General features: G+C 46.6%; 1 protein-coding gene across 1 annotated transcript in view; it reads right to left on the reverse strand.

Annotated features, from left to right (window-relative positions):
• Dnah8 (dynein axonemal heavy chain 8) overlaps window positions 1-13985 on the reverse strand; it is a 228267-nt gene that overhangs the window by 161762 nt on the left and 52520 nt on the right. The window contains 7 exon segments of the mRNA XM_026785784.1: window positions 1193-1428; window positions 3234-3360; window positions 4803-4999; window positions 6265-6460; window positions 7674-7746; window positions 10708-10814; window positions 11226-11338. Coding sequence (XP_026641585.1) covers window positions 1193-1428; window positions 3234-3360; window positions 4803-4999; window positions 6265-6460; window positions 7674-7746; window positions 10708-10814; window positions 11226-11338 — 1049 coding nt within the window.

Below are 13985 nucleotides of genomic sequence, written 5' to 3' on the forward strand. Positions count from 1 at the left end.
TTACCAAAGAACATTGGCTGAAGTAGCTAAGTGTATGACAATTTATTAAATAGTGAGGGACAGGTGGCCATCAGCATCCCAAATTCCCAAATACTAAGATCTTTAAGGTAGCAAAACTGTGAACCATTAGTTACCAAAGAGAATAAAACTCTGTTTGAGCCAGGAGCTCAGAAAGCAGACAGTAGCAGCCAGCATTGGGTACTCGGGTGGTGTAAGAGAGACATGGGCGCCCCAGGCTCAGGGATTAAAATACCTGGTCCCCAACTGGTGTCACTCTTTAGAAGTTTAGAACACAGAGTCTTTCTGGAGGAAGCATGTCCCCTGGGGAGGGATCTGAGAGCGTCAAGCTTTTCCCCTCCTTCCAGTTTGCTCTCCCTGCTTTGTGCTTGTATTTGAAGATGGGAGCTCTCAGCCGGCACCATGCCTACTGCTCGCTGCCATGCTTCCCCGCCATGATGGATTCTCAGAGCCGTAACTAACAGTGCGAGGACCAACTCCCCACACTGTAAGCTACAGGGGAGCATGCCTTCTGAATGGGAAACCAGAGTGGTTCCCTTCATCACTAAAGCCAAAACGACTTTATGTTCTAAACACCGTTAGCTATAAAAAATACGTGTGACAGCTGAAACCATGACAACCCCAACAAGCTCTAGGACCAGGTAATAAATGGGAACGCCTGGAAGCCATTAAGCTTGTCTTACGCCACAGGGAATTTACAGTCTGGTAATTCACCACTGCTGTAATGGGAAAAGAATATAATGCTTTTCCTGACATTCTCTTTTGTTCATCTAAGCTCCGGCAGGTGAGTACTGAGTCTACACGGGCTCTCCTGTTTCTCCCGCCTATGGCACGTGTGTGCATGTAAGCAAGACCAACAATTGGATCTATGAAGCTAAAGCTATTTGGATAACTCACCTAACAAAGCAGAATTAATACGAGAGGGTGCAGTCGCTACCTTCCCATATCATGTTAGTGTCTCTATCAAACACTGAACATTGTCTAACCCAATAAAGCATGCTAATATTCCTCTGTAAGTGGTTGTTAAAGTCGTTAGAATTCCCCCAAAGATATCAATACCAGAAAAGACTATCCCATCTACTAGATGAAGAAATGTATTACAGAATCACTCTTTTAAAGCTTGCTTCTATTTTTAAAAGGCACTTTGAGAAAGGAAGATGCAACCGTTTCTTACTTCAATGGGCCCCAAAGTCATGTCCATTTGAATTTCATTGTCCCGAATGCAAGACAGAGCTTCCATGGCGAATCTGACATCGTCCAAGTCGCGGATGGGCCTGGACAACTTTTTCAAGTACTCGTTGATAAATGTTATCATGTCTGACATTTTCTTTTTATATTCTTCGTTCAGATAGCGACAGAGCAGCATCTTCCAGGCCTTGGCCTCGATTGACAAGGCTAGCTTCATTGGCTCTGGTGAGGACAGGAAAGATGAAAACAGAACTCTGAAATGGTCTGCTGTGTGTGCTGTGGACTTCCGCACCTCAGCCATCCTGCTCCCTTCAGTATTCACTGACCACAGGTGGCTGCTGGTCACCTGAAGCATGCCTCGCCTGCTAGCGTGTTGGAAAGTTACTAGATTTCAAAGAGCACTCCTACGAATCTGGCTGCGGGAAAAGGACATGACAGTGTGTGCAGGAGTCTCTAAACAATAGTGCTGCTGGGAAGCCATGCACTGCTCTGAACACCCTACACCCTACCATCAGGCCCCGCTTATTCCCTCTGGTTCCCTCTAGGCAAGCCCCTTTCAAGGGAATGAAATCTGCTGTTTCTCCCAGCAAACCGTGGCCCTAGCTTGCCTTCTCTTCTACTCCTGTCTCGCCCACGTGGTTAGAATATTTAGACAACATGACTCTGCCCTGACTGACCATCCCAGCTAATACAGACCTATAAGAACCGATCCAAAGAGTCCTTTTGTTGGGATAGGCGCAGGGGGGAGTTGAGAGTCAGGAAAGCGGAAGACCCAGAGGAAAGAAGACAGGAGGAGCAGAGAGAAAGTGCATCCTTGGCCTCCTACATTGTCCCTTGGCCCTAGTCCATTCATTCTGAAGGTCCAGTGCATTGTGGATTTTGTGATTTACATTTTTCATTTTAGTTTTTTAAAGAGTTCTTATTTTAAAATTAAAATTATGCCTATGTGTATGGGGGCAGGGGGCGTGTGCACATGAGAGGCGTTCCCACAAAGTCCCAAAGAGAGCATTGGATGCTTTAGATTTGAGTTACAGACAGTGGTGAGCCACCTGACATGGGTCCTTGGGAACCAAACGTGGGTCCCCAGCAAGACTAATATATCCCCTTAACCAGTGAGCCATCTCTCCAACCCCATAGCTTTATATTTTAACATAAATTGGGTGTGAATGGCTTATGTCTGTCATCTCAACACTCAGGAGATAGAGGCAGGAAGATCCGGAGTTCAGGGTCATCTATATATTCAGATAAGACTCTGTCTTAGAAAAAAACAAAAGAAAAGAAAAGGGGGGTATGTGTGAAAGAATATGAGTGGCCTAGAACTACTTGGCATTTACTACACCAAAGCTGCTTGCTGAGTCAAACACCATTTCATTGGTCATAGCCTGCTGTCCCTTCCATCCAAAGCAGAATATGTTTGCCTTGCAAAAATAAGATTCTACAGCCGGGCGTTGGTGGCGCACGCCTTTAATCCCAGCACTCGGGAGGCAGAGGTAGGCGGATCTCTGTGAGTTCGAGACCAGCCTGGTCTACAGAGCTAGTTCCAGGACAGGCTCCAAAGCCACAGAGAAACCCTGTCTCGAAAAACCAAAAAAAAAAAAAAAAGATACTACTTTGTATAACTCTTAGACTCAAGTCTGGCCACACCCCCTGTAGCAGCCCTGCCCCCTTACAGATGCCAGCAAGATGTCATTTGTGAGTCCCTAGCTACCAGATTTCCAGGTGCCCAGGTTTCTCACCTACAGAGGTGAGTTTGTGTCAAAGCAGCTACCAACGGCCATGCGTCCTGTTCCCCACCCTTTCCCTATCTCCTGCCTTGGAATCAGAGAGCCTGGCTGGGGCCTGTGCTATAAAACCTCCCCCATCCTCAGAGAGCTAAAGATAGGGGACCATGGGCCCTGATTCCCTCCTCCCAGGCCCTACCATGCTGTTGTCTGTCTGTTAATAACTCCTCACTCCCAACAATCCGTCTCAGTGTCTCCTTGAGCCCGCACCCATGCGTGACCTGCCGGTAACACTATTGGCATTACCCGTGTGCAGTTCAAGGGCTCCCACAACGATAATGGGCTTCAGCTCGTCAATCTCCTGTTCAAACGTGGCGTAGTGGAGAATTTCCGATCTGATTTCAGTCAGGGACGGGTTGTTGGCTAAAAACTCCTGTCGGGTAAGGCAACAGTTACAACTTCCTTTGGTCCTTGGGGGTCTAACACACACACAGCTTTAACAGTTAAGATGGAGAACTGCACTTTCTCTATAGCGGGATTCCCTACAGGGAGATGGAACCCTAAGGCTCTCTGCAAGGAAGCAGTGTTCATCTGAGCCCATGGAACTGGTTCAGTGGATTCACACCCAAAGGCACATCTGAGCACAGCAGGGAGCACTATACACCCTTCCTTAGTTCCATTATAGTTCAGCTCTCTGCTCCCTGACATGGCAACATACATCCTGACTGGGTGGTCCAAGTCACAGGGCCATCCAGTCATGTATGTGCACATGGATACTGCCTATGCCACATTGCCTTCCCCTCGTCCTGGGAGGGTCCTAACCTTGGCTGACACACTTGTCCACTTGCCCATGCTGTGAGCCAATGGCTATCCTAGTAGGCCCTAGGATACAAGTCGCCCTGAAGGAGTGACACAGGGCAAGTCTGGGTTCAGTAGCCTCGCTGTGTCTCTACCGTGCATGGCTATCCTCTGTGTGCAACCTGGGCTAGGCTGTGACACATCCTCACAGCTGGGCTGGTGGACTGCTGGCCTTCCCTCACAGAAGGAGAGGGCAGGAAGGGTCACAGAACCCTCACCATGTATCTAGCTACTCTTCCCACCCAACTGGATTCAAGTCTGCCCGAACTGCCCATGACATTGAGGGTCTCTTGGGACACAGAGAACATGTTGGAAAGGCCTAAAGGAAGGTGGCTTCATGTGCATAGCCCATGAGGAAGGGACCACCCGTGCTGGTACGGCCTCTCACAATGCAGCTATTGTAGGGTCGCTCATGCTCCATGAGGACATAAACTCATTTGTTCCCCAACGGGAACTCTGGATCAAAAGTCACTGGGACTTTATGAGGAGTAGGTATATGCTGCCTGGTCCTGCCAGAGCCTCACTACTGTCAACTGCCTCGGGGCATCACTGAGACAAGAGCTAGATGCTTGGAGTTCCTGTTGGGTTCTTGCCCTGCATCAGAGTCCTCTCATTATCCCCAATAGCTTCATTCCACCCCTACTCCATCTACACACACACACACACACACATATACACACATACATACACACACATACATACACACATACATACACACATACACACACACATACACACACATACACACACACACATACACACATACACACACACATACACACACATATACACACACACACATACATACATACACACACACATACACACACATACATACACACATACATACACACACATACATACACACATACATACACACACATACATACACACACACATACATACACACACATACATACACACATACATACACACACATACATACACACATACAAACACACCCCTCAAGGGTCAAAGATAAACAAACACAAACACCCACAATCAGTAGAAACACACCTTGACTTTCACATCCCGGTCCTCAGTCCACAGAGTCTTGTACTTCTGAAAGTCCTGCAGGGCCTCATTGGCTGCCTTCCGGAGAGAATTCACGGAGGAAGACAGGAGGAGGACCAGCTTGGAGATGTCTTTGTGCTCCGCCACCCCAGGGTAAAAGTTCTTCAGTTTCCTAGCAGGGATGTTTTCTTCAAACGACCCTGAGAGCAGATGTTTCAATGTAGATAGTATCTATGTTTAGCTCGAAGATACTATCAACTGTAATATGGACGGGGGTCTTTTAAAAAAAAATGTGTTTGTGTGGGGGGGATGGTTTGGTTACATATATAATTTATTTATTTGGAAGTCAAGATGACAACATCAAAGGTCAGTTCTCTCTTTCCACTAAGTAGTTCCCAAGAATAGAGATCAGGCTGTCAAACATGGTAGCAAGCACTTTTACCCACTGAGCCATCTCACTAGCCCCTAGTGTGTGTGTGTGTGTGTGTGTGTGTGTGTGTGTGTGTGTGTCTTCTCAGGTATGCCATACCTGTGAAATTAAAGGCTCCCAGTTTCTCCCTTGCAACGGCATACCATGGGATTAGGGGCCCGTGTTCCTGCTCAACTGCTCGGTTGACTAGAACTATGGTGTTTACCGAGTTGCCTGTGATCCCATTTGCTCTGTTACTGAATTAGATTTGTGCAAAGTAAAACACAAGGTGCTGGGCTAACTTGATCGGCTAGCTGACTGGTGCTGTGGTATGCCTTGGTAGCTCAGCGGTTCATATGACTGAGAACTTAGCTGCACAGAAGACCACAGCTGAGGCTTGAGAGACGGCGTAGCAGTTTAGAGCAAGCTGGGTTCTGTTCCTAGCATCCACGTGGTGGCTTGTGACTGTTTATAACTCCAGTCCCAGGGAACCCTGCCCTTTTCTGCTCTCAGTGGTTACCAGGCACACGTAGGGTGCACAGATATAAAACCACTAAGAGCACATCTGCTTATTCCTTCATGTTTCGAGACATCTGTTAGCAGTTTGGGGCTATCACCCATACTGCAGCGGTGAAAGGCCCAGAATGTTATGAGAGCACCCAGGCTGCTGAAAGGGGAGTCAGTGCTGAGGTTCCTTCCACAATTACTACAGAACAGGGATGAAACTACAAACCTTTGTTCACCTGGGGCCAAAGCTAGAAATGATTGCGTGTGTGTGTGTGTGTGTGTGTGATATCAATCATACATATATTACAATCATAATTTATATATATACACACATATATATGCACACACATATATGTGGGGACTGGAGATGGCTCAGTGATTAAGAGCAATTGCTGCTCTTGCAGAGGTCCCAAGTTCAGTTCTCAGCAAGCACATCAGGCAGTGACCACTCCAGCTCCAGGGCATCCAGTGCCCTCTTGTGGCCTCCATGAGCATCTGCACTCACAGGCACACACATGTTGGGTTACCGGGGTGTTTTGGTTTCCGTACTCTCTTCCTTCTTCAGCAATTTCCCTGTGCTTGGGTGGTTTTGGTCAGTGGCGGTGCGAGAGGCGCTGTTGGGAATGGACTTGATTTTTCTGACCTGCTGCTGGCCCCAGTGTGCCACTCCTCGGCTGACCTCCAGGGTAAACTGGATCATGCGGTTGATGGCTTGCTGAATGTCGTCCAGGCTAGGAACCATCACCTGGATGGTGGGTAGGGGAGCAGCCCATGTGCAATCCTCCCAGTGCAGGCGGCCTCCCCAACCCACCCGAATCTAGCCATCCAACTCCCATGTGCAGTCAGAGCCTACGGCCGGCTGCTTTTTGCTAAGGGTTGTGCCAGGAGGTGCTGCCAACAGCCGGCCCCCTGGAGATTTCCCAGTTTTACCCACCGCTGGCCACAAGGTCAAGGAGTCCACACCAGTGGACTATAATCACAGAATGAGCTGGAGCACTGCGACTCCTTCTGAGTCTTTGAAATGTGTCAACTACAAAGCTCTCCTCTAGGCGGTCAGACTACGGGATGTGGTGTCAGGAGGGTCACAGGCTGTTCCTGATGGCACCAAGTCTACCGTGTGGCTTGGAGTCCCAGGCAGCAGGCAGCAGCTGAGCTGCCACTGGGAACCGCAGGAGCGTCAAGATACTATGCATGCAGGTTCCTCTCACTCCGCCCTACGATACTCAACAAGGTGCCTCATGATGCTGGGTTTGGGACAGGGACTATGGCGGCTATGGTGCTTTATTTTATGTCTAAAGAAAACAGTAGGGTGATTCCTGTTTGCTAATCGATGGCAGACTAGACCCTTCACGCCTACAACAGCTTGGAACACACCATGAGCATTTAGAAGCAGGGTGTATTGTGCATGTGTGCATGCTAGGGATCAAACCCAGTGCCCCTCTATACACGAAGCAAATGTTCTACCCCTCAGCTACACCTCGGCTCAAAGGTTTTAATAATAGATGTATATGGTGACATTTTTCTATTTTTATTCAAGACTAGTTACAGGCTCAGGGACTAAGAAAGTGTACCTCTTTCATAGGCCCCACGCTCAGTTCCCAGAACCCATGCTGGGTGGCTCACACCACCTTCAGGTCCAGCTTCAGAGGAGCTGACACCCTCTTCTGGCCCCCATGGGTACTGCACTCATGTGTACACACACACACACACACACACACACACACACACACACATACACAATAAAAGTTAAAAATAAACTTTTAAATTAGATTAAAATCAAAACACACAGAACTAAGGTCTTACTCTAAGTGTCCAGTTCTCATACAGAATTATATTTTAATTTTATTTATTTACTTACTTTTGCAATGCTGGGGACCCAAAGCCTCACACTCTAAACACTCACCCACTACTGTGTTTTTAAAATACATTACCAAAATATCACCAAAAATAAGACTTACCACATTAGGAATTGCAAGGTGCACTTCGGTTTTTATAAAGGATATGATATCCTCTGACCGTTTCCGCCCTTGGCTACAATGAACAGACAGTGAATGTTAGCCTGGATTTCTGTTTCTAACTCTGTGTGTTTCCATCCTAAAAATAAAAACCATCTCTAATCCTGGAAAAGCAAACGCCACTACCCACTCCCAGACCGAACATCAAGAAGAGGGGGGCAGAAAGAATGTAAGGGCTGGGGGGGGGGGGGCTGTGGGGAATGCTGGGAAATGCTTTGTCCTGGATGTGAGGTGACTATGGCACATGAAATCTCCACACCTGTGCCTGCCTGTGCCAGACCAGCATGAGATCAAGCCGGCCACAGCAGTCAGCATCCCATAGTTAGCACTGACAAGACTCACGGGCTATGCTGGGCAGTGGTGGCCTTTAATCCCAGCCCTAGGGAGGCAGAGGCTGGCAGATCTCCATGAGTTCAAGGCCAGCCTGGTCTACAGGGTGAGTTCCAGGACAGCCAGAGCTACACAAAGAAACTCTGTCTTGAAAAACAAAACAAAAAGACTCATGGGGTAACCAACAAGCACAAGAGAATATGAAGGCAGGAAGGGGGAGTGTTGGAAGTTCCTGGGGAGGGTGGGAAGAGGGGGTTGGGAGGTAGACATGATCAATGTACATTGTTTACCTGTGTGAAATTGTGATGAAATCAATAAAAGGGTACTGTACTTTTAAAATACCAAATTATACCAAAAGAATGCTATTTATCATAGAACCACAAACTGCACAGAATTTTTTTTTTAAAAAAAAGCATCAATTTGATATTCTCAGAAGTAGAATATTAATCACACATACATCTCCTAGGGTTTGAGTGTTGCTTCCCCTCTCTAATGATTGATCACACAATGTCACTAAATGGCATTCTTCTGAGAGACTAGGACAGGCTGACTCCCAGGTAGTCTCGGGGCCATGGCTAGACAATAAAGGTGGTGAATTTCCAAGACGGCCGGAGTCTTCCTCACCCTCCTGACTTGAGACAAAAGCCTGGTAGCTTGGAACAAAGGCCTTGTAAGCTTTTGCCTCCCACCAGCAGGCCAGTTGCTGACGGACTGGCCCAACAAGGCCCAGGCTGGATGGGACAGTCACACTGCAGTTCTGGGCCCAGCTGTCTTCAAACTGACTGGCCCTCAAGTAGGGGAGGAAAAGCCTTCAAAAGTTTTTAAACCCCTAGCCCCCTGGAGAAGACTGGTTCTGTCACTTCCGGAGTCCCCTCGGCTTTACGGAGGTCATTTTCTCTTTGTCTGTGTCTCCTCACCCTCAATAACCCTCACTTCAACGGTTGAGTCTGTCTGCTGCTGCTTCTAACAGTGGAAGCTAACACCAACAAAAGCCATACTTTATGTTGTGGTATTTATTTATTTATGATTTCTTTTTATATTACTGGGGTTAAAATGAGGCCTTTGTGTGTGCTAGGAAAATACTCTACTACGGAACTTCATAATCTTTGTACTTTGAGCCAGGGTTTCACTAAGTTGCCCAGGGCTGCCCTTGAATCTGTGATTCTCCTGCCTTAACTTCCTAAGTACCTGAGATTATGAGCTTGTACCACTAGACCCAGGCTCACGCACTTTTTAATAGATACTCCTACATGATTAGACATGGGGGAAATAGATAGTGATGGTCCATTTTCAGTATGAAGTGTGTTGAAGTTCTTCCCAGCTGCAGGGAAGCTGGAGGCCCTAGGCCACTCCTCCAGCTGGCAGCTGGAGAGCTGGACAATGGCAGGTATTCTGTAACAGAGCCCACCCTAGGAAAAGGGGCAGTCCCAAGCCAAAAGCTGTTCATAGGCTAAGGTTCGATATCCTGAATAAAAGGATGGTGAATTTGGAACAGGGACAAGTCCTGGCCTGTAGGGAGAAAGGACAGGGAGCTTTAAAAACCATCATCTCAGGCCAAATCAGCACGCCAACCCATTTTTGTCTTTTCACTATGCTGGTGCCCCTTTCCACAGAACAGTTTATTAACAACGGTTTTGTTTCCACTTGTCTCTTGAATTTGTTATTACCTTGTTTCCCAGGCAAAACCTTCCAGAAACTGCTTTTTAAAACAATGCCACTCGTGGATAGACAGACACACAGGCCCACAGACAGAGTAAGAATTAGTCTGACAAGCGGCCTCGGCCTCAACACCCATTGCTCTTCTAGACAGGATTATTTGAAAAATGCAGACTTCCCATTCTCTTTCTCTTTCTGAATGCAAGAAATGCTGTCACTGGGACAAAACACCCGTCTGTGTATGGGCATCAGAGGGGAGTGGGGACCGAAAGGAAGATAAGACACAAAGAGAAAGCCCCAAAGCACAGAGAGCTCCTTCTAACCACTCAGAGGGCACTAACTCAGTCTCCCTGTGAGACCCAGGAAAACAGGAGGGGCCAGGATACAAACGGCAGCGCAACCTGAGAGCCAGGAAAAGCTCCCCACATACAAGAGAGCTGCTCAGTCAAAAGGCATCAGAGAAGCACATCACCATCTCCAACCTGTTCCAGAAACCAAAGCCTCGAGAGGGGAGCCACACAGCCTGCTCCCCACCGGCTTCCCCTGCCTCCTACTGGCTGCAGACTCAGGCTGGGAAACAGCCCCCATCCTTAGAAACACCTGCCCACCGCCAGCTACCCCACACCCACCCACCCTCCTCTACTCCCCCACCCCTCCACCCTTCTGCCATACGGGTCTGGATTTCTCCTCCCAGCCTCTAACATGCTGTCTTTGGTGCTGGAGCCTGAACTGCTCAGATCACCCTCCATGCTACTGTCTGTCTGCCCACGGTATTAATAATTATATATGTATGTTGTGTATGTAATATATGTATGTTAATAATAATATATGTGTATATACTATCAGTTCTGTTAATTTAGAAAAAGCTACATAGTTTGGATACTAAAGACCCTTTCTCAAAAATAAACCAACAGATAAATAATAAGAGACCCTACTGAATTACATTGTTACAGGCAGCTTATCAGACATATTTAGCACATTTTCAACTCGCCTTCCAACAAATATTCTCCGTTTCATTGTGTCCAAAGATAAGCGCGTCGCTTTTTGTAGACTGTCCAGTAATTGATGAGAGAAGAACGCATAGACCTCCTTACATTCCTGTAATAAGAAATTATGTTACATTTAATCCCAGAAATGAACTCCTAATGTCCCCAAAGTAACGGCTCAATATTGAAAGTGACACGTGAGAAAGAATAAGCCGTACAATTTCAGTAACACCAGAGGAATAAATTCAAGCCTACATTGTTTGCCTGGGTTTCTTTAGACAAACGCGTAACATGTATTTGTTAATGCATGAAGAAAGAGTGCTTGCAGAAACAGCCTAGCAAGCCACGTGAGGGCAGACCCAAAAGCAGAATTGCAAAGAAAGAAAGAGAAACAGTGTGTTTGAAAAATCCAGGCTTGCTCAAAATTCGATAATGCATACAGAAACTTGAGTGTGAGGTTTCTCAGTGCCTGGTGTGGGGGATGGGCAGAGGGTCACTAACACACAAACCCCACAATAAAAACCTTTTTAAATTCGTCTTCTTTGTCATTGGTGTCAACTTCCTTTGCCTCGGGCTCATAGTCAAGGCTATCGCCCTCTTCTGTCTCACTTCCAAAAACAACGTGCTTCCTTTGCTCTGGACATAGAAGACAAAAAAAAAAGTAACACTTGAATGTCTAGGGTTGCACTTATCCTATGTGATCAAGCCTTAATCCTTATTTGAAAGCTCTTTTCTTTGGCATTTTTCTTCATTTTTATTTTTTGTGTATAGGTGGTTTGCCTGTGGGATTGTACATGCACTATATGTGTGCAGTACCTGTGGATGCCAGAAGGGGGTGCTGAAACCCCGGTACTGGATTAACAGACCATTGTGAGCTGCAGTGTGAGTCACAGTGCTCTTAACTTCCCAAGAAGCTCCTTTTTAAAATAAATTTTATTTTAAAAAAAGTTCTCAGAAAAAAATGTTATTTAAGGTTTTTTTTATATTCTTTCTACTAGGAATTCAATTTAAAATAGCCATCTCAAAAGACACATTATTCAACTAAAGAAATATTCCATCAATATACTCCATCTTTGTATTTAGAATTCAGAGGGGAAAAAAAAACAACAAAACAGAACAAACGGGTGGGGAGGACCTGAATCTGGTTTATGCATCCACATAAAAAGCTGAGAATGGTGATATGCTTGCAAACCCAATACTGAAGAGACACAGAAAGGGGGATACCTGGGGCTTACTGGCCAGCTGACCTGGCCATATTGATGAATTCTGGGCCACTAAGAGATGCTACCAAAAATTAAAATTAAAATTAAAAAAATTAAAAAAAAATTTAAATCCTAGGTGTGGGCTGGTGAGGTGTCTCAGTGGGCACAGGTGCTTGTTGGCAGTCTGATGACCTGAGTTCTATTCCTGGAGTCCACCCAGCAGAAACAGAAAACAGACTGTCACACATTACCCTCTGTCCCCCACAAAAATATATGTAACTTTAGAAAATTTAAACCAGGTAGACAGTATCCTGGGGAAAGTCATCAGAGAATGACCGTTGACCTCCACGTGGGCACCAGCACATACACACACACACACAAATGAGTAAGGAAGAATGTAAGACAGTTAGCTGCACATCCCATCTACCTGAGTCACTCATTGACACCTGAGTATTCTAACGGAATGAGCTCACCCTGCTTTGGACACTTCGGACATGAACTAGCTAAGTGGGAAGCTAAGGGGAAACCAGCCACGCTGTGTAAGCGCTCCGTAGATCAGGGCTTCTGGGCTAGCATGTGGACACTCTTGGTCCACAGTCCTTTGCTACTAGGGCCATTCTGGAAGATGTTTCCAGCATCAAGGCCTAGAAGTCAGTAGCGTCCACCGGCACTGTGTATCGATCAAAAGATGTCTCCTGGCATTGCTCTCGAGCGGCCTCACCCCTTATAGAGAACACCAGGGAACTCATTACAAAGACAAACTCATGGGCCTGGTGCATCCAGTCAGTGGCTCACTCTGTCTGGAGGTCCTTCCCTCCGTCCCTCCTTTCTCATACCACTTCAATGGGACCTCTGACTGGAATGTTTCCATCTCACTGAAAAAATGCCTGCTCCCCTTGAGGCGCCTTGGCACTTAGCTAACATAGCTGACCTCTGACCTCCACTAGGCAGAGCCCCTCAGCATTGCATTGGCAGCACACCTCGAGTCTAGTCAGAGGCCTAGAAACCAGCCTTGTACTGTAACCCTGAGCAGAGGATGCTGGGAAGAGCAGGCGCTTGGGCACCCAGGATGTCTGACTGACAAGGACAAAATCTTCTGAGAGTAAAAAGCCAAACCACCAACTACAAACTTCTGCCCAGTCAGTTCTTACATAGAGCTCAAAAAAAAATTGTTTTAATTAAACCAATCTTCCATTGCAAATTTATCCAATGACAGGGCAATCTCAGCAAACCTAAAACCATGTTCTTAAACCGCAATCCAGAAGCAGAACATGCAGAATCCCCGTAGGGAAGTTTGTCACACAGCCCTCATAAAAAAAGGTTCAGATTTGGCAGCTTGTGATTTAGGCTTACGAACAGGGAATTACCGCAATCATTGGGGCCTTGGGTTCTTTCAGCAAAATTAGAAATTCTAAAACATTTGTATAACAGGAAACACACACACATAATTATTCGGTAAGATGAGGAAATTTCTCATCCCCAGTTAGACAACCTCAGCACCCTAAGACAGAGTTGGAAGTTTCAGACAGACAGCTCGGGGCTGAGAGAGGGCTTGGCCCTCAGGAGAATCCGCTGCTCTTCCAGAGGACCTGAGTTCAGTTCCCTTGACAGGCAGCTCAGCATCACCTATAACTCAGGCTCCAGGGGATCCGATGCCATCACATACATGACACACACGCACCAAGACACATGTATGTAAAAAAAAAATAAAGAAATCTTTAAAAACAAAAGGGCGTGAAGCTCCTCAGGCCATCCATCCTTGAATCAAGGGTGGGAGGGATTCACACTGTGGAGTGGTACTTGTTGCCACTGCTCTGACCTAAGAGAGCATATAGTTCTGCCCTGAACCCCTGAGGCATTCCTAAGTGGGAACACACAGCTGATTCTGCAGAAAGGGCTGGGGTAGGTTGGGATATCTTAAAACACAGTCTTGTCAAATTAGAATTTTCAGAGTCAAGAAAACTAGAGATTTTGCTCTTAGGTGTTTAAAAAAAAGTAAAACGAGACAAATGGTCAAAGTGACATTAGAATACATGGGGGGGGAGGGAGAGGGAGAGGGAGAGGGAGAGGGAGAGGGAGAG

This window comes from Microtus ochrogaster, linkage group LG2, assembly GCF_000317375.1.
Source record: "Microtus ochrogaster isolate Prairie Vole_2 linkage group LG2, MicOch1.0, whole genome shotgun sequence".
Taxonomy (NCBI): domain Eukaryota; kingdom Metazoa; phylum Chordata; class Mammalia; order Rodentia; family Cricetidae; genus Microtus; species Microtus ochrogaster.